The sequence below is a fragment of the Panthera pardus genome, unplaced genomic scaffold (genome assembly GCF_024362965.1).
Source record: "Panthera pardus isolate Hobbes unplaced genomic scaffold, ASM2436296v1 HiC_scaffold_6, whole genome shotgun sequence".
Taxonomy (NCBI): domain Eukaryota; kingdom Metazoa; phylum Chordata; class Mammalia; order Carnivora; family Felidae; genus Panthera; species Panthera pardus.
The window spans coordinates 83,212,768-83,233,016 of NW_026526991.1; the positions used below are offsets into that span (position 1 = coordinate 83,212,768).

Here is a 20,249-nt window from a genome sequence, read left to right on the forward strand (position 1 = left end):
TTTGTGGGGAGCTTTGGTGGGGGAAGAGAGATAGAAGGAAACAAACATTCTTGAAGATAAAGATTTGGAGTCTCCCTTCGAAATTCATCACTGGCTGAATCACATGATTCTTTCCTTCTACTAGGATGTAATATTATTTAATGCAATTCTATACATATTTATTGAATAATACCATGTTCCAGGTGCTCTACCCTGCAAGAAGGCCTATGATGGTGAACAAGGGACATGGTCCTTACCCTTGTAGCAGTTACAAACTAATGAAGGAGAGGACAACTATAGTTGTCTATATAGTGTCTATCCATTTTCCTTTAGAAGTTTATTATAGCATTGTTTACAATACCAAAGCATTGGAAACAACCTAAATTTCCAACAAAAAAGAAACCTATTAAATGAATTATGGTAATCCATAGCATGGAATTGCCTATTTGTACTCCCACTGGATTATAAACTGTTTTCTGAGCAGGGTCTCATAGAAGGTACATTTTTCTTCCTTACTAAGGAATTACGTTGATCATTCAACAAATGTTCATGGAGCTGCAACTCTGTGCCAGGCATTCTGCTAAGCACTAAAGAAGCCAAAGTGAATCCAAACATGAGAACTCTACCCTCCTGGAGTTTATAGACCAGAAGGGTAAACAGAAATCGTAATTATAACACAGTGTGATATGAACCAAGATTGGAGTGAATCCAAGTTCTGTAGACACTGTGTAAATGGCAGACAGCTCAAATAATGGGGATTGGGGGGGGGGGGGCGCGGGGAGAGGGAGAGAACAAACAGAAGCCCATTGAGGGACTTCAAGCAATTAGATGTTGTTAGAGCCTAGAGTAGAAACTGGGAATAGAGATAAGGCAACAGAGGCCCCCTCAGGAAGGGTTCTGCCAATTGGATTACATCCTGAAGGTGACAGGGATCCATGGAAGTATTTAAAGCAAGGGCATGATGTGGCAGACTGGCATTTAGAAAGAGCATTCCTGCCTGTGTGGCACTAGTTTTAGAAATGTAGGGAGACTAATCAGGAGGTTGTTGTAGTGATCCAGGTGAAAGATGATGTTGAGTTGAACTAAGTAGTAGATATAGGAAAAGAAAGACGTAAACCTACTTGAGGAATATAAAGGAGGTAAAATTAACAGGACTTGCTATTTGATTTAGAAGTGAAGGCAGAGAAAGACAGGAGAAAAAGGTTTCTGGCTGTCAGACCTGTGGACAAATGACAGAGTTGTTCTCTGGCAGACATTCTACTGAGCACTAGGGTGACCAGGATGAGTAACACGGGGCTCCTCCCATCCACACAGTCACAGTTAATATAGGAGGCAAATGATGGGACAACCACACATTATCAAAAATATGTTGTGAGCAATGAAAGGAAGCAGAGCCTTTTCTGAAGGATCAGGGGAAGGAAGAGGATACAAAGGGCTTAATTTTGTGGACACTAAGCATTCTGGCTGCCCATCCAGATTCTCTAGGCTTTCTGTCCATTCTGTGAGTTATTCAATTCCTTTCTAGTACATTTCTTCACTGCTTATGCCAACTACAGTCAGCTTCTAGTGCTTACAACCAAATATTCTCCCTGGCACATTCATCCAAGGCATAGATTTTTAAGAGAAACTTTGAATTCTTTTATCTCAGATATGTAATAAATAAACCCATTGTGGAATGGAGAAAGCTTAAAGTAATCATTTCTTTTTATGTACTTTATAGATTGGCTTTGAGGCTAGACTGGCTAGTCAAAAATTATGAGGGAAAGAATCCATGGTCAGGATGTTCTACTGTCTTTTCAAGTTAATTTAGAACTCTTCTGTTCAAAATTTTAGCACCTAAACATCTGTAAATGCAGAACTTTTGAGAAAATTGTTGCTTTTCTTCCTGAAGTTCAAGCATCTCCTTGCAACGCATTTCCCCAGTGCTTGATACCATGTGGTATGTCTTCTAGGTTCTTTATTCCTTTTTATCTTAAGCTAAAGTCATGAATTTTCTTATCATCCATCAACTTTATCAGATACCCTGAAAGCACATTTTAAATCTGACTCACTGATGAATCTCTCATAATAGAGTTGACCCTTGAACAACATGGGGGTTAGGTCTGTCGACCTTCATTAAAAATCTGTGTACAATTTCTGACTCCCCCAAAACTTAACAGCCAATAGCCTACTGTTGACCAGAAGCCTTGCCAATAACATAGTCAATTAACACATATTTTCTATGTGATATATATTAGATACCATGTTCTTACTTAGATTAGATACTTACCAAATAACGTAAGCTAGAGAAAATAAATCCTTAACAAAATCATAAGGAAGAAAAATACATTGATAGTACTGTACCGTATTTATTGAAGAAAATCCTCGTGTAAGTGGACCCATGCAGATCAAATCTGTGTCACTGAAGGATCTACTATACTTACCATGGGAATTTGCATAGAGTAAGAGTTCAACTGAACCACAAAATACTTTGGAGAGATCCACACTTGGTCAATAGGCATATTGGCCTTATATAGACAACACTGCCTTAAATGACATAAAAAATATCATTGCTAGAAATGAACTGACAAACATTGCTGGCAAAAATCTAAAATAGTACAGCTGCTCTGGAAAACAGTTTGGCAGTTCTTCAAAATGTTAAGAACAAGTCACTACACAGCAATTTCACTTCTAAGGATATACCCAAGAGAACTAAAAGCATATACCCACACAAAAACTTATATAGACAAGTTCATAGCAGCAGCATTTGTAATAGCCAAAAAGTAGAAACACTCTAAATGTCCATTATCTGATGAATGGATGAACAAAATGTATACATCCATACAATGGAATATTCAGCCATAAAAAGGAATGAAGCTCCATCCTACAACATGGAACTGTGACAACATTATGCTAAGTGAAAGAAACCAGACACAAAGGTCACATATGGTATGATTCCATTTATGCAAAATATCCGGAACAGGTAAATCCATAGAGACAGAAAGTAGATTAGTGGTTGCCAGGGATTGAGGGAAAGGGAAATGGGGAGTGACTGCTAAAAGGTATGAGCTTTCTTTGGGGCACCTGGGTGGCTCAGTAGGTTAAGCATCCAACTTTGGCTTAGGTCATGATCTCATTCCTGGGTTTGAGCCCCACGTTGGGCTCTGTGCTGACAGCTCAGAGCCTGGAGCCTGCTTCAGATTCTGTGTCTCCCTCTCTCTGCCCCTCACCTGCTCATGGTCTGTCTCTCTCAAAAATAAATAAACATCAAAAATAATTTCTTTTTTTAATTTTTTTATTTATTTTTTATTAAAAAAAATTTTTTTTAATGTTTGTTTATTTTTGAGACAGAGAGAGACAGAGCATGAACAGGGGAGGGGCAGAGAGAGAGGGAGACACAGAATCTGAAACAGGCTACAGGCTCTGAGCTGTCAGCACAGAGCCTGACGCGGGGCTTGAACTCATGGACCGTGAGATCATGACCCAGGCTGAAGTCGGACGCTTAACCGACCGAGCCACCCAGGCGCCCCAAAAATAATTTCTTTTAAAACCACTGAATTGTACACCTTAAAAGGGTACATTTTATGCTGTGTGAATTATAACCCAATTTTAAAAATAGATTTTTTTTAAAAAAAGGAAAAAAAGGATGGAAAGCTCCCAGAGCACCGTAGCCCTCTCTATGGTTCACCTTTTTATCTGAAGGCGCAATTCAGTACACTCTTCTGATAACTGGCAGTTAGCTTCTTCCAAGGTTTCTAATGCCAGTTTTAACTTATTATTTTCTTCCTCCAATTTCTGTCTGTTAAAATGTAGGTCTGCTGCATAGGTAATCAAATGAGACACCTCTCTGCAGGGTAAAGAATGAATGAGAATAATCTTCAACATCTCCAATCCCTTCCAATCCAAATACAGTATGTATCACTGTGCGATTTTCTACTTTCTCCTTTTCTATCTTTATAAATAAGTGCGGTCCATTTATAGAATAAATACGTATTCAAGCATTTGTTACAGCAGCAAAGATTTTTCCAGAATTGTCAAATATTCAGCATCTGCCAGTTGTGAAGTTGGCTGTCACAGCTTTTGTTTATTCTTTTTCTACTTCACGCCTAACATTTATCTCTGCCTACAATGAAGTTTCCTATTTCTGGCTTGGTTAGGAGAGATTCTGAAATAAATCAACACATTGTTACTCTTTCAGTCAAGGGATCCTGACAAGTTTTAACAGGCCTTTAACTAGGAAACTAGCCTGTAGCTCACAACTTAGTATTCACCTTTCCTAAAATTTCCTACAGCTTGTTCATGTTTGTGTCACCCTTGCCTCAGCATTAGATAATGGACCCTTTGAGAGTCTAGGCCACATGTTTCATGGAGTCCCAGGCCTTCTCTTCCTCTTTGCCATCTGATGCCAGTGCTTAGCACAGCGTGGGTACGTGTTTCCTACTATACCTTTTAGCATGGGCAAACGTAAAGTGTTAAGGATAAAATAAGGGAGAAACAGAATTGCCTCTCCTTGATATCTAAAACACACACATTTAGCAGAAAACAGCTTTTCTCATTCATATCTAGAAGTATCTATTAAAGAGGTGCTTTAAAAACAATCCCCCAAAGAGCGTAATGTCAATGTCATAACTCTACCTCAAATGGAACTTGTTTTCCATGGAAAACACATGAAGTTAATGAAGGAGAAGGGTTTTATTAGTGATAAAATGTTAAAATGTTAATTTATATAATACTAGTCTTATATAAATTGCGTTCCTGGTGAAATTTATTCTAATGCAATTGGGATAGAATAGTTAAAAAGAGTCTACAAAAAGATCTGTTAGCTCTATCACACATACACACACACACACACATGTGGCTTTATCATAAGTAAAATATGTAGATCTATGAAATAAATGAGAAAAATAAGTCAGAAAAGTTGAGGCACTTGTGAAAGCATCACAAATAAGAATGCTTACAAGACTCCTTTAGACACATCTCCACCCAAAGCCTCGAAGCTCCATGACGTAGATTCTGTTTTATCTGTGGTCATCTTAACTGAAACACATACAAGAGTGTTTTATGAAAAATCCATTTCTCCAAACCACAAGAAAGAGGCAGAAAAAAACAGAAGAAACACATACATACTTGCTCTGCTTGATTTGATGCTGTCCTGTTCAAAAACAAAATCATCAATCCTGCCACTTGATCCAGTACTCATTCCTTCCCTGCAACCAAAACAAAACAAAGCAATGAGCTAGGATTCCCTGCCAGCCCAAACCTTAGCTAATTTTTCAGATATGCCCTGTACTTTTCTATTCAAGTATTTCTTTCTGAATTTAAAACTATCTTTTCACTTAGCAACTATTTGGAGCTCAACATTGTGCTAAGATAGAGTAATAGAAAAGAAACATTAGGCATTACCTCTGTCTCCCATAAACTTTTAATCTAACACAAAAAAGAAAATGAGCGTGCAGAAGTAGGCAGGTGATGATGTGCGGCAGCTATGACTAGGGATGTGAGGTCTCAATGGGTTAGGAAGTCAATATAGTTTGGAGTAGTAAGTGGACACTTACAGAGATAGGAATACTGTGGGATTAAACAGTTGGGAAGGAAAAGGCATAAACAACTAATACTTAGGACATATTTATGAGGCTATCATTTTTCTTTTCTCTTAGAAAACCGGGTAGAACCTAAACAAATTGTACTTTGAGCATTTACTCCTGAAAGTTGGGGGAAGCGCTCTATAGACTGCTGTCGAGTACCCAAACTCTAGTTCTAACCCTCAAAATAAACATATTAAAATTTCAACCATTTCCTTTTTAAGAGTCTCTATACTGTGATTTAAGTTTTACTTAATCTAAGTGCCATATCCTTAGAATACCTCTCTGGAACAGCCACAAAAGTCTCTATATTTGTACTTACATCTCATTGTGTTTCAATGTGAGATATCTATCAGAATCATACATGCACCATGTTACTATTTCTAGCTACACACTCATCGCCCTTTGAGTTTCTTTTCTTATATTTTGTGTTTATATCTTCCATATTTTTTTCTTTACTTCTGTCCTAAAAAATTAGGGTTTCTTTCTTTTGCCTTCACACCATTTTATAATGGGTTAATATTTTTATTATAAAACTTAAATATTTTAGGAAAATGAGAAAATGCATGAGAACAAAAAGTTGAAACCATCATGGAAAGATAATCATTTTGGAATATATCTTTCCCAACATTTTTTATGCATATTTTTTCTTTTTCTTTCTTTATTTTAAATGTTTATTTGAGAGATAGTGAGCAAGTGGGAAAGGGGCAGAGAGAGCCAAGCAGGCTCCGCGCTGTCTGTGCAGAGCTTGATGTGGGGCTCAAACCCACCAACCATGCAACCATGACCTGAGCTGAAATCAAGAGTCAGACCCTTAACCAACTAAACCACCCAGGCATCCCTATGCATATTTTTTTCTTGATAAATACAGGTTTATACTACATATATGTATTTATGGTCTATTATTGGAAATGAACGTATGTGAATATAATTCTTGTTAGGTATCTAATTATAATTTTGAGTGACTATTTAAAATTCTAGTGTATGGAATTATAATTTATTAGTCTGACCCTCTATTTAAAAGTTTTTAAGTTGCTTGTATTTATCACTATCATAAACACACCTATCGCAGTATATGGTTGGTTATTTTTCTTTAAGTTGTATGACTAGCCCAAACCCATCATGTATTTTTAAGGGTTTGGTACATATTCTTAAATAGCTCTTGAAAAAACTGTACCAACTTGCACCACTACCAACAAGGTACTGGACAGTGCTGATTTCTCCACCTGCCTTGACAACATGGGATAGGGTTATTTTTTTTAACACTTTGGCACACTGATGAGGAAAACTGGTATGTTGTCTTTATTTGCATTTCTTTGATTACAGGTAAAACTAGATATTTTTATATATGTATCTTGCTTTCAAGATTGACTCATTTTTGGCAAACAACATTTCAATCATCTTTTCCTAAGCTACATTAAAAATTTTTGTCAGATTTTGGGCTTGAACGGTTTTTTAAGCAAATTCCTACTGTATATGAGCTGATAGGTAGAGATTGGTGACTGATTAAAAGCCACAGAAATCAAGCTTCTTATGAAAGAACATAACACTTCTCCAGGTTCCACTAGGGGCGCTGTTATCATGGGTGTTATCCATCCTTTTTGTTTTTCAATCCCACTACTTTTTTTTTCTCCCTTTTCCCTTTAGCTTCCCTGTATCCTAGGCTTCCAAATTATATTCACTTCCTAATTATCCCCACTGACCTCTACAGGGCATTTATTCTGAGTTTAAATGCATTTGGAGATTTGCTGGTCATTATCAATAATTTGCTTGACTTCTATGTCAGCTCAATTCTTTGTGAGAACATAATAATATGTGCTGCCCTAATCATAGTAAATGAATGCTATTAGAATTAACATAATTCATATAATACATTCTCAAAGTGTGCTCATCACCCCCATGTGCACACTCATCAGCATCATTATCACTTGAAAACATGTTAGAAATACAAATTATCAGGCTTCTCCCCAGACTTGCTGAATCACCGTTAGGGGGCAATAATCAGGTATAATAAACAGTTTAGATGATTCCAGTGCATGCTAAAGGGTGAGGGGCACCGGATTATAGTATTTCCATCAACACACAAAAAAAACAGATTAGCATTAATTGTAATCAGTTGTTAAAACAGAACCTGAATACACATCCTGCTTGGACTATGATTACCATTTGTTTCTACAGCAAGTCATCCATTCTTTCATGATGGTATGAAAAGTTTCCAGATCCACATGCAGGTCTCTCTTTTCAGGATCAAGCATGTTCCATAACTCCTCAAGTCCACCATGTTCAGAATTTTGACGAGTTGTCTGTCTCAGGTAGTCTATTATATTGGCAATTCCAACTGAGCCTTAGGAAGAAAGGCACATCAGTTTTGAAAGACGTGTTAACATTATGTTTTAAAAGTGAAAAGTGGGGGCGCCTGGATGGCGCAGTCGGTTAAGCGTCCGACTTCAGCCAGGTCACGATCTCGCGGTCCGTGAGTTCGAGCCCCGCGTCAGGCTCTGGGCTGATGGCTCGGAGCCTGGAGCCTGTTTCCGATTCTGTGTCTCCCTCTCTCTCTGCCCCTCCCCCGTTCATGCTCTGTCTCTCTCTGTCCCAAAAATAAATAAAATAATAATAATAATAATTAAAAAATAAATAAATAAAAATAAAAGTGAAAAGTGAATTACTCTATTCCCTCAGGACCCTGGGGTCCTGGAAACTTGCCATAGAACCTTCCCAGTCCTGCTGAGTTGGCATGGCAGAGTGGGAAGAGCACCAGCCTCGGGCTGAAGTCTAATGGGCCTAGTGTCAAATCTTCACTCTGAAGTGTACCAGGTGTGTAGATGTGGGTACATTACTTAATCTCTTTGAGTTTCAGTTTCCTTACCTGTGAGATGAAGATGATAAAACCTACCATACACAGTTGTTACGAGGTTTAAATATGTATGATATATATAATCAATAATAACTTTTAAGAGTAATCAAAACGCCACCTTATTTTTGTCTCCCATTCTTTCCTTAAAAAGTATTCAGTGAATAGCAACAGCATTTTTCACAGAACTAGAATAACCCTAAAACACGTATGGAACCACAAAAGACCCCAAATACCCAGAGCAATCTTGAAGAAGAAGAACAAAGCTGAAAGTATCAAATCCCAGATTTCAAGTTATAGTACAAAGCTAGAGTAATCAAAACAGTATGGTACTGGTACAAAAATAGGTATATAGGTCAATAGAACAGACTAGTGAGCCTAGAAATAAACCCATCCTTATATGGTCAATTAATCTATGACACAGGAGCAAGAATATGTAATGAAGAAGATAGTCTCTTCAATAAATGCCTCTGGAGAAACTGGACAGACATGCAGAAAAATGAAACTGGACCACTTTCTTATACCACACATAAAAATAAACTCGAAATGGATTAAGGACCAACTTTGTGAGATATAAACTCATAAAACTTCTAGGATATTTGGGGAAGATGGCAGAATAGCAGGATACTAAGCTCACCTTATCCCGTGGATACACCTAGATAACACCCACTCAGTGTAAATAATCCAGAAAATAACCCAAAGACTGACACAACAGACTCCTCACAGCTAAGTGTAGAAAAGAGGCTACATCAAAAAAGGCAGGAAGGGCAGAGATAGAGTTGGGAACCAAACTGATCTGTGAGACTGTCTGCAGGAAGGAGGTACACCACAGGCACAGAGAAGGGAAAGGAGCACATCCCACACCAGGCATCCCAGGTATGGGGGAAAATGAATCCCCATAACATTTGGCTTTGAAAAACAGAGGGGCTTAACTTAGCAAGTTCTTACACTCAGTGGGGCTTAACACCTGCAATCTTAAAAAGCAGCAGGTTTGGCTTTGGGAGAACAGGAGGGCAATAGGAAATCGAGTCTCTGCCCTTAAGAGACAGGATAACAAACAATCCCACTGAGTTATAACATAAAAGCAGCAATTTGAAAAAAACCTGAGGTATACAGGAAGGAGATTTATTTACTAATTTCAGAACATGTGCAGAAGGAACAGGGACCATTGGAAGACCTCTGTAAGTAAAAAGGTGCTGGCAAGTACCATCCTTCCCCTATCCCCAGCCTAGACACACAGACACCTGCAGGTACCTACACAGTGTGAACACTTTCCACCTAGCTTGTTAAAAGTGACCCTGCCCCCACATTCTCCTGTGGACCTGCTCAAGCCAACACACACTTAGAAGTCCATCCAAAGCAGTCCCACATATCTGGCTGTGTTCAAGTAGCCCCAAGGGGGCCAGCAGCACTCCAAACTGACACCTGCCCTGGGTAGAGAAGAAGATAACCACATATACCAGTTTGACTGTGACCTCAAAAGTGGGCAGGGTGCAGAAATATGGTTTGACTTCAGGCCCCACTCACCAAAGAAAGCTTCCCAGGGGACAACACAGGAAGAGAGCCCTGCAGTTCCTTGTGACCACAGCTCTTGGGAAATGCTTAGTGTGACCCAACTGAAGCCAAAGGCAGTCCCAAGGTGGCCCATTAGCAACACAGGGGCCAAATCTTGCCCAAACAGGCAAGGAGAGCCATTGCAGATGACTGAACTGAAGGCAAGTATGTCTCAGCCACAACAGGAGGGCACAAAACACACAGGAGACGCCCTTGAAGTGTCAGGTTTTGGTGAAAAGGGGACATTACACTGCATGGCTCTATAGAACCTCCTCTTCATGAGGCCACCTCTTTTAAGAGCAAGAGCTATAGTTGACTTTCCTAACACATGGATACAAAGTTAGACAAAATGAGGAGACAGAGGAATATGTCCCAAATGAAAGACCAGGACAAAAATCACAGCTAGAGAGCTAAACAAAAAAGGAGGTAAATAATATGTCTATTGGAGAATTTAAAGTAATGGTAATAAAGATAGTAACTGGACTTGAGAAAAAAGTGGAGGATCTTGTTGAGACTGTCAACAAAGAGAAAACAAAAAGAACCAATCAGAGATGAATAACTCAATAACTGAAATTTAGAATACATTATAGGGAATAGATTAAAGGAAACAGAAGAATGGATCAGTGACCTGGAGGACAAAGTAGTGGAAAGCGATCTAGCTGAACAAAAGAGAGAGAAAAGAATAATAAAGAGAATAGATTAAGGGACTTCAATGATACCATTAAGCATAATAATGTTCACATTACAAGGATCCCAGAAGGAGACAAGAGTAAAAAGGGGCAGAAAATTTATTTAAAGAAATAATAGCTAAACACTTTCCAACTCTGGGGAAGGAAACAAATCTAGACCCAAGAGGCACAGAGAGGGCCCAACAAAATCAACCCAAGCAGGTCCACACCAAAACACATATTAATTAACATGGCAAAAAATAGTGATGAAAATAATTTTCAAGGCAGCAAGAGAAAGAAAGCAGTTACATACAAGTGAAACCCCATAAAGCTATTAGCTGATATTTGAGCAGAAACTTGACAGACCAGAAGGGAGTGAAATGATATATATTCAAAGTGCTGAAAGAAAAAAAACAAAAACAAAAAAACCTGCGACCAAGAATACTTTATTCAGCCAAAGTATCATTCAGAATAGAAGGAGAGATAGAGTTTCCCGAACAAAACTTGAAGTAATTCATGACCAGCCTTACAAGAAACATTAAAGAGGATTCTATGAGTGGAAAGGTTATCGATAAGCAACAGACAAGAGTAAGAAAAGTAGGTTGCACAAAAGGACTAAAATTAAGTATATCAGTAAAAATCCATCAAGAACTTCACAAAATGAAAGTATGAAACTATGTACCTAAAATGTGGGTGGCAGAGGGATAAAAATGTAGTGCTTTAAGATTGGGTCCAAACATAAATGACCATCAACTTAATATAGAATGCTATATGCATAAGATGTTTTATGTAAATCTAAAGGTAATCACAAATCAAAAACCTGTGACAGATATGCCAAAAATAAAGAGAAAGGGATCCAAATCACTAAAGAAAGCCATGAATCCATGAACAAAGAGAACAAGAGAAGAAAGGAACAAAGAAGTACTACAAAAGCAACCATAAAATAACAAAATGGCAATAAGTACACACTTATGTATGTAAATAGACTAAATGCTCTAATCAAAAAACCAGGGTGACAGAATGGATAAACATGTAAGAACCATTGATCTGCTACCTGCAAGAGACTCATTTTAAACCTAAAGACACACACAGGTTGCAAGTGAAGGAATGGAAAAACATTTGACATGCAAATGGAAGTGAAAAGAAAGCTAGGGTAACAATACTTATACCAGACAAAATAGACTTCAAACTGAATACTACAACAAGAGACAAAAAAAGAATACTACCTAATGATAAAGGGAACAATCCAATAAGAAAATACAACAATTTTAAATATTCACGCACCCAACACAAAAGCACCCAAATACATAAAGCACCTATTAACAGACATAAAAGAATAGTAATACAATAATAATAAGGGAGATTTACACCCCACTTAACTAATGGATAGATCATCCAGACAGGAAAACAACAATAAAGCAGGGGCTTTGAATGACACTTTGGACTAGATAGATCTAACAGATATATTCATTCAGGACATTCCATCCTAAAACAGGAGAATACATATTCTTCTCAAGTACACACGGAACATTTTCTAGACTAGATCACATGTAAGGCCACAGAACAAGTCTCAACAAATTCAAAGAGACTGAGGACATATCATGCATCTTTTCAGACCACAGTACTATGAAACTGGAAATCGAGCACAAGAAAAAAATCTGAAAACACAAATTAAAGAGGTTAAATAACATGCTACCAAACAAGGAGTGGGCCAGCCAAGAAATCAAAGAGGAAATAAAAAAAATACATGGAGACAAATGGAAATGGAACCACAATAGCCAAAAATCTTTGGTATGCAGCAAAAGCTTTTCTAAGAGGGAAGATTATAGCAAGACAGGCTTACCTCAAGGAACAAGAAAAACTCAAACAACCTAGTCATACACCTAAAAGACCTAGAGAGAAAGAGAGAGGAAAAAACAATCAAAACCCAAAACCAGTAGAAAAAGGAAATAATACAGAGGAGAAATAAACAAAATAGAAAGTAAAAAACAAAAAAAACAAAAAAACAAAAAGAACAGATCAATGAAACCAAAACCTGTTTTTCAAAAGGTCAACAAAATTGATAAATCTTTAACAAAACTCATAGAAAGAAAGAAAAAAAGGAAAGAAAGAAAAGAAAGAAAAGCAAGGAAGGAAGACAGGAAAGAAAAAAATAACTAACACAAGAGAAATACAAAGGAGTAAAATTATAAAAGAATATTATGAAAAATTATATGCCAACAAATTGGACAACCTAGAAGAAATGGATAAATTCCTAGAAGCATATAACCTCCCAAACTGGAATCAGAAAGAAATAGAAAATTTGAACAGACCAGTTATCAGCATTGCAAATAAATCTGTAATAATACTAAACAAACAAACACCAAAAAACAAACAAAAAAGAAAACAATTCCCAAACAAAAATCCAGGTCAGATGGCCCCACAGGTGAAGCCTACCAAACATTTAAAGAAGAGTTAATACCTATTCTTCTAAAATTATTCCAAAAAAAAAGAAAGAAAGAAAGAAAGAAAAAAGAAAAGAAGGAGGAGGAGGAGGAGGATGGAAGGAAATCTTTCAAATTCATTCTATGTGGCCAGAATTATCCTGATACCAAACAACAGATAAAGACACCACAAAAACAAAACAAAACAAAACAAAACAAAACTACAGGCCAATATCTCTAGTGAACATAGATGCAACAATTCTCAACAAAATATTAGCAAACCGACACAACAATGCATTTAAAAAATCCTTCTTCACTTATTTCACTTAGCATAACACTCTCCAGTTCCATCCACATTGCTACAAAAGGCCATATTTCATTCTTTCTTATTGCCACATAGTATTTCATTGTGTATATAAACCATACAGAGAAAGACAGATACCATATGTTTTCACTCTTATGTGGATCCTGAGAAACTTAACAGAAGACCATGGGGGAGGGGAAGGAAAAAAAATTTAGAGAGGGAGGGAGCCAAACCATAAGAGACTCTTAAAAACTGAGAACAATCTGAGGGTTGATGTGGGGTGGGAGGGAGGACAGGGTGGGTGATGGGTATTGAGGAGGGCACCTGTTGGGATGAGCACTGGGTGTTGTATGGAAACCAATTTGACAATAAATTTCATATTAAAAAAAATAAATAAATAATCCTTCTTCATGATCAAGTGGGATTCACTCCTGAGATGCAAGGGTGGTTTAATATTTACAAAATCAATGTGATAATCACATCAACAAGAAAAAGGATAAAAATCGTATGTTCAACAGATGCAGAAAAAGTATTTGGCAAAGTATGAAACCTATTCATGATAAAAAGAATACCTTCAACAAAGTAGATATAGAGGAACCATACCTCAATATAATAAAGGCCATTTATGAAAAACTCACAGCTGACATCACACTTACTGGGGGAAAAACAGATTTTCCCCTCAGATCAGGAACAAGACAAGGATGTCCACTCTCACCATTTTTATTCAACATTGTGCTGTAAGTCCTAGCGAAAAGCCATCAGATGAGAAAAAGAAATAAAATGCATCCAAATTGGAAAGGAAGAAATTAAACATTCACTATTTGCAGATGAAATGAGACTATGTGTAGAAAACCCAAAGACTCCACAAAAAAAAACTATTAGAACTGACAAATGAATTCAATGAAGTTGCAGGATATAAAATCAACATATAGAAATCTGTTGCATTTCTATACACTATAATAAAGTAGCAGGAAAGGAAATTAAGAAAACAATCCTATTCACAATCATATTAATACCTAGGAATAAACTTAACCAAGCACATAAAGACCTGTACTCTGAAAACTATAAAACACTGATGAAAGAAATTTAAGATGGCACAAACAAATGGAAACATATTCCATGCTCGTGGATTGAGAGAACAAATACTGTTAAAGTATCCATACTACCCAAAACAATCTACAGATTTAACGCAATCCTTATCAAAATACCAACATCATTTTTCATGGAACTAAAAGAAATAATCCTAAAATTTGTATGAAGCCACAAAAAAAACCCCCAAATTTCCAAAGTAATATTGAAAAAGAACAAAACTGGAGGTATCACAATCCCAGATTTCAAGATATACCACAAAACTGTAGTAATCAAAACAGTATTGTACCAGCACAAAAACAGACAAATAGATCAATGGACCAGAATGGAGAGCCGAGAAATAAACCCACACTTGTATGGTCAATTAATCTTTGACAAAGGAGGCAAGAACATGCAACAGAAAAATGACCTCTCTTCAACAAAGAGTTTTAGGAAAAACTGGTGTTGGGCAGCTACTGAGAAAAGAATGAAACCAGACCATTTTCTTATACCAAACACAAACTCAAAATGGATTAAAGACCTAAACATGAGACCTGAAACCATAAAAATTCTAGAAGAGAACACAGGCAGTAATTTCTCTCACACAGGCTGTAGCAAATTTTTCTAGGTATTTCTCCTGAGGCATGGGAAACAAAAGCCAAAATAAACTTAGGGACTACATCAAAATAAACAGCTTCTGCCCAGTGAAGGGAAAAAAATCAATAAAACTAAAAAGCAACCTATAGAATAGGGGAAGATATTTGCAAATGACATATCTGATAAAGGGTTAGTATCCAAAATATATAAAGAATTTATACAACACCAAAAAAATAATAATAATAATTAAAAAATAGGCAAAAGACATGCACAGACATTTCTCCAGAGAAGACATCCAGAGGGCCAAGAGACACATGAAAAGATGCTTATTTCACTCATCATTAGGGAAATGCAAATCAAAACCACAATGAGATACCACTTCATACCTGTCAGAATGGCTAAAATCAACACCACAAGAAACAACAAGTGTTGGCAAGGATGTGGAGAAAAAGGAATCTTTGTGCACTGTTGGTGAGAGTGAAAACTAGTGTAGCCACTATGGGAAACAGTACAGAGTTTCCTCAAACATTAGAATTACCATGTGATCCAGTAATTCCATAAATTATGGAATTCCATAAATTCTACAACTGGACATTTACTCAAAGAGTACAAAAACATTAATTTGAAAAGATATATACATCCCTATGCTTATTGCAGCATTATTTACAATAGTCAAGATACAGAAACAGCTATATATATAGTGGAATATGTATCTGTGTGTGTGTATGTTTGTGTGTAGTGAAATATTACTCAGACATCAAAAAGGATGTGCTCTTGCCATTTGTGACAACACAGATGAACCTAGAAGGTATTTTGCCAAATGAAATAAGGCAAACTGAGACAAATACCATATGATTTCACTTATATATAAAATCTAAAACAACAAAACAATGAATAAATGAACAAAACACAGAAAGAGACTCATAAATACGGAGAAAATACTAATGGTTGCCTGAGGGGAAGGGGTGGAGGGAATGGCAAAAACAGGTGAAGAGGAGTGGAAGATGCAGGCTTCCCATTATAGAATAAGTCATGGGGATAAAATGTACAGTATAGGGAATATAGTCAATAGTATTGTAACAGTGTTGTATGGTGACAGAAGGTAGCTATACTTGCAGTGAGCACAGCATGACATATAGACTTGTTAAAGTCTACATACAACATAGTGAAGCCCACTATGTTGTACACCTGAAGCTAATGTAACGTTGTACGTCAACTATGCTTCCCGCCCCCAAAAAAAAAAAAAAAAAAAAATCAAAGGTTAACTACTGAATAGATATTTTTCTCAGGGTACAAAAAAATGTGTTCATTAGTTATATATGAAAATAAGGAAGAAAACAAAGGCATTCAGTGAAGGGAGTTTCCTCTCTACCCTAGATGAAATTTCAGTCTCAAGTAAGTAGTTTGAATCTTTTTTGGATGAATTAGTATGGCAAAGTCATTCTTAGATACAGTCAATCCTACTAGAACATTTAGAAATTAAGTTAGTAATTGACACACCAATCATATTTAAGCATAAGACATCTCTTTCAGCTTATAACTGAAGCCTGCCTAGAGCTATGTGCTCTGGGGACAGGCTGGATGCAAGAGTGAGGATTCTTCCTTCAAGGAGGTTAAGTATAGGCTGTAAGAAAAAAAGACATCTAGTGATTAGGAGAATGGGTAGTTGTAAAGGAGAATGAATAACTTTAAAGAGAGTACAGCTCGTCCCCAAATTAAGATGGTTTGATTTCTTACTTTACAATGGTTGCAAAGCAACACACATTCAGTAGAAACTGTACTTCAAATTTTGACCTTTTCCCTGGTTAGTGATATGCAACACGATGCTCTTTCTTGATGCTCGACAGGGACAGTGAGCCACCACTGCCAGTCAGCCATGCGATCACAGAGGTAAACAACGAGTACACTTACAACCATTTTCTTTTTCACTTTAAGTGTTCATATACATTACATGATACATTGAATACTTTATTATAAAATTGTCTTTGTACTGGATGACTTTGTCCAACTGTAGACTAATGTAAGTCTTCTGAGCACGTAAATTAGGCTAGACTAAGTTCTGACATTTTGTAGGTTAAGTGTTAAGTGCATTTTCAGTTTAGGGTATTTTCAATTTACAATGGGTTTATCAGGGTGTAACCCCATCATAAGTTGAGGAGGATCTGTATTAACAGCAAATGTCATTTGGTAGTGTTAGGAAGTTTTGAGAAGGGAAAACATGAATACATTTAGAGAGATGATTTGTACTCCTTTTTTTTTGCAGAATTGAAAAGAGCTGTAAAGCTAACAATATCTTTATCTTATTTTCTCCACTAAAACTCTAAGCCCTTCATCACATACCTTAAATTTAAAAGGCCTCCTGTCTTGGTTTTTTGTTTTTTGTTTTTTATGTGTCAACTTGACTGGGCCATGGGATGTCCAAGTATTTGGTCAAGTGTTATTCTGGATGTTCTATGAGGGTATTTTTTGGTGAGATGAACATTTAAATTAGACTAACTAATGCAGATTGTCCTTCCTAATGAGGGTGAGCCTGAATAGAACAAAAAGATGGGCTCTCCTCTGAGCAAGCAACAATTCTTCCTGACTGACTGCCTTTGTTTGAACTGGGACATCTGTTTTCTTCTTACCTTCAGACTCAAGTCCAACCATCAGCTCTTTGGTCTTGAGACTGCCTTTGGATAGGAACTAAACCATCAGCTCTCCCAGTTCTCTTTGGGGAGGTTTTGGACTCACTGGGCTCATACTGGAACTTAACCATCAGCTCCTTAGGTCTCTAGCTGGCTGACATACCAGGTGGATCTTGGTATTTACTTGCCTCCATAATCATGTCAGCCAATCCCTTATAATAAATCTCTGTAATACACATGCACACACACACACACGCACACACACACTTTCTCTCTCTCTCTCTCTATTGCTTTCATTTCTCTGAAGAACTCTGATTAATATCTCTCTTCAGTGGAGTTTCCTTATTTTCTTCACAGAAATAGTTCCTTAAATCCTGCCCAAGCAGAGAAGCTTTCTGGGAATAAATAGGCATCATTCATCTTAACAATATAATTAAAGGGTGCATGAAAATGTTTTCCCACAAGAATATTCATTATGATGCTGTTTATAACAGAAAAAAATAACATCCAATTGAGATAAACTGGTTAAGTAAAATATGATATTTCCCCCCAAAAAGTATAGTATATGAAGAAAATTTGTGGACACAGATGAGCACTCAAAATTATATGAGAAAAAGCTGATTCTAAAAAAAAGTCTGGAAACATTCCCATACATACTTAGGGAATATACTGGTATGTAGCTTAAGAAAAAAAGAATGACCCAAAAATCTTAAACCATTTTTAGCAGTCATATTGCAGTAGTGAGGCACACAGAATCTAGGGCGTCCCTTATGATCCCTGCCCCCTGATGTTTACACCCTTGTGCAGTTCCCTCCCCTTGAGTGTGGGCATGCTTCTCACCAGTAGAACATTGCAAAGGTGATGGGGCATACGTGTATGTAGTTATATAATTAAGGTACATAAGATTACAGCTCTTGACCTGCTAGAGTCACCCCCCTGCTGGCTTTGAAGGAGCAAAATTATTTGAAGGAGCTGTGTTATGGCCTTTCTGTGCTGAGAGGCCCAGCTGGCAGGAAACAGGGACACCTCTAGCTGACAGCAGCAAGAATCTGAGGCCCTCAATCCTATAACCACAAAGAACTAAATTCTGCCACCAAAAGCAGGCCATTCCCCTGTTGAACCACAGATAAGACAGCTGCCCCAGACAACACTTTCATTGCAGCCTGTGAGTTCCTTAGCAGAAGACCCAGCTAAGCTGCACATGGAATTCTGCTCCACAGAAGGTGTGGCTTGTTGCAAGCCACCAAATTTGTGGTAATTCAGCAACAGGAAAAATACAAGTAGTTTGGGTATTATTATTCTAAAATTGTAGTGTGTGTATTGTAGAATAAAGCAAATGAGCATTTATATTGGTTTCGTTGAAGACTAGGATTTTCTATGGGTGACAAAGGAAATACAGGTATGGAAGAGATAAGTAAAACCCCTATACTGCTAAATTTGCATTGGAAGGAGGTTGATGAACTCAAAATGTATTTTATCTTCCAAATATTTAAGTACTTCCTAGATCTGACTACTGAAAAGGCCCATAAATAACAACAATCCTTTGCCTCCGGATTATGGTCTCTATTATTTCCATGAAAAAGAGCCATGGATAACTTGAAGAAATAAATGATTCGAAAGTGGGGTAGGAAGTGTACAAGACAAGCCTGGAGACTTTTTGTTTTTTTTGTTTTTTTTTTTTTAACATTTATTTATTTTTGAGACAGAGAGAGAGACAGCATGAACAGGGGAGGGTCAGAGGAAGAGGGAGACATAGAATCTGAAACAGGCTCCAGGCTCTGAGCTGTCAGCACAGAGCCCAACGCGGGGCTCGAACCTACAGACCGCGAGATCATGACCTGAGCGGAAGTCGAACGCTTAACCGACTGAGCCATCCAGGCGCCCCATCCTGGAGACTTTTATAATAACAAGAAAAATAAGGAAGCTATTAAAAACAGTGAGGACATATAAAAAGTATTAGTACCTGGGACATCTGGCTATACCAGGAAGTAATGAAACACTCAAAGAAATACGTACCAAACAGGCATAGGAGCCAGCTTAAAGAATATCCTGATGGCCAACTCTGGGACAATTTGAGCTTCAAAATAAATGATAGCAACAGATCATAAACCACTGAATATAAGAATCTGCAAATTCATAATGATATTAACTTATGAATTGGTAAGAAGGTAAGGGCACCTGGATGGCTCAGTCAGTTAAATGTCCAACTTCAGCTCAGGTCATGATCTCATGGTTCGTGGGTTTGAGCCCCATATCGGGCTTTGTCCTGACAGGGTGGAGGCAGCTGTGGATTCTCTGTCTCCCTTTCTCTGGGCCTTTCCCCTGCTCGTGTGCTCATGCTTGCTCTTTCGAAAATAAAACATAAAAAAAAAAAAAAAATTAGGAAGAAGGTAAAATCCTTATGGTAGATTGACAAGTAATAAATATAGAAAAAATGGAGATTAAAAAAATTTCTATTTGGCCACATTTATAGTAGTAATTGAATTAGGCAAGAAATATCAATGGATGCTATGTTTCTAATCACAAATTCCAACATGTAGGTTTTTTCCCCATATACATCCAAGCAATTCTTGGGTACTAGCTGGGTACCCTATAATTCAATTTAATTCTGACACTT

General features: G+C 37.3%; 1 protein-coding gene across 1 annotated transcript in view; it reads right to left on the bottom strand.

Annotated features, from left to right (window-relative positions):
- The window catches only part of IRAG2 (inositol 1,4,5-triphosphate receptor associated 2), a 129,340-nt gene that overhangs the window by 86,301 nt on the left and 22,790 nt on the right, over nt 1–20,249 (bottom strand). Inside the window, exons 3-6 of the mRNA XM_053895276.1 lie at nt 7,704–7,884; nt 5,086–5,165; nt 4,917–4,995; nt 3,647–3,805 (exon numbers count right to left, since the gene is read on the bottom strand). Coding sequence (XP_053751251.1) covers nt 3,647–3,805; nt 4,917–4,995; nt 5,086–5,165; nt 7,704–7,884 — 499 coding nt within the window. The remainder of the gene's footprint in view (nt 1–3,646; nt 3,806–4,916; nt 4,996–5,085; nt 5,166–7,703; nt 7,885–20,249) is intronic.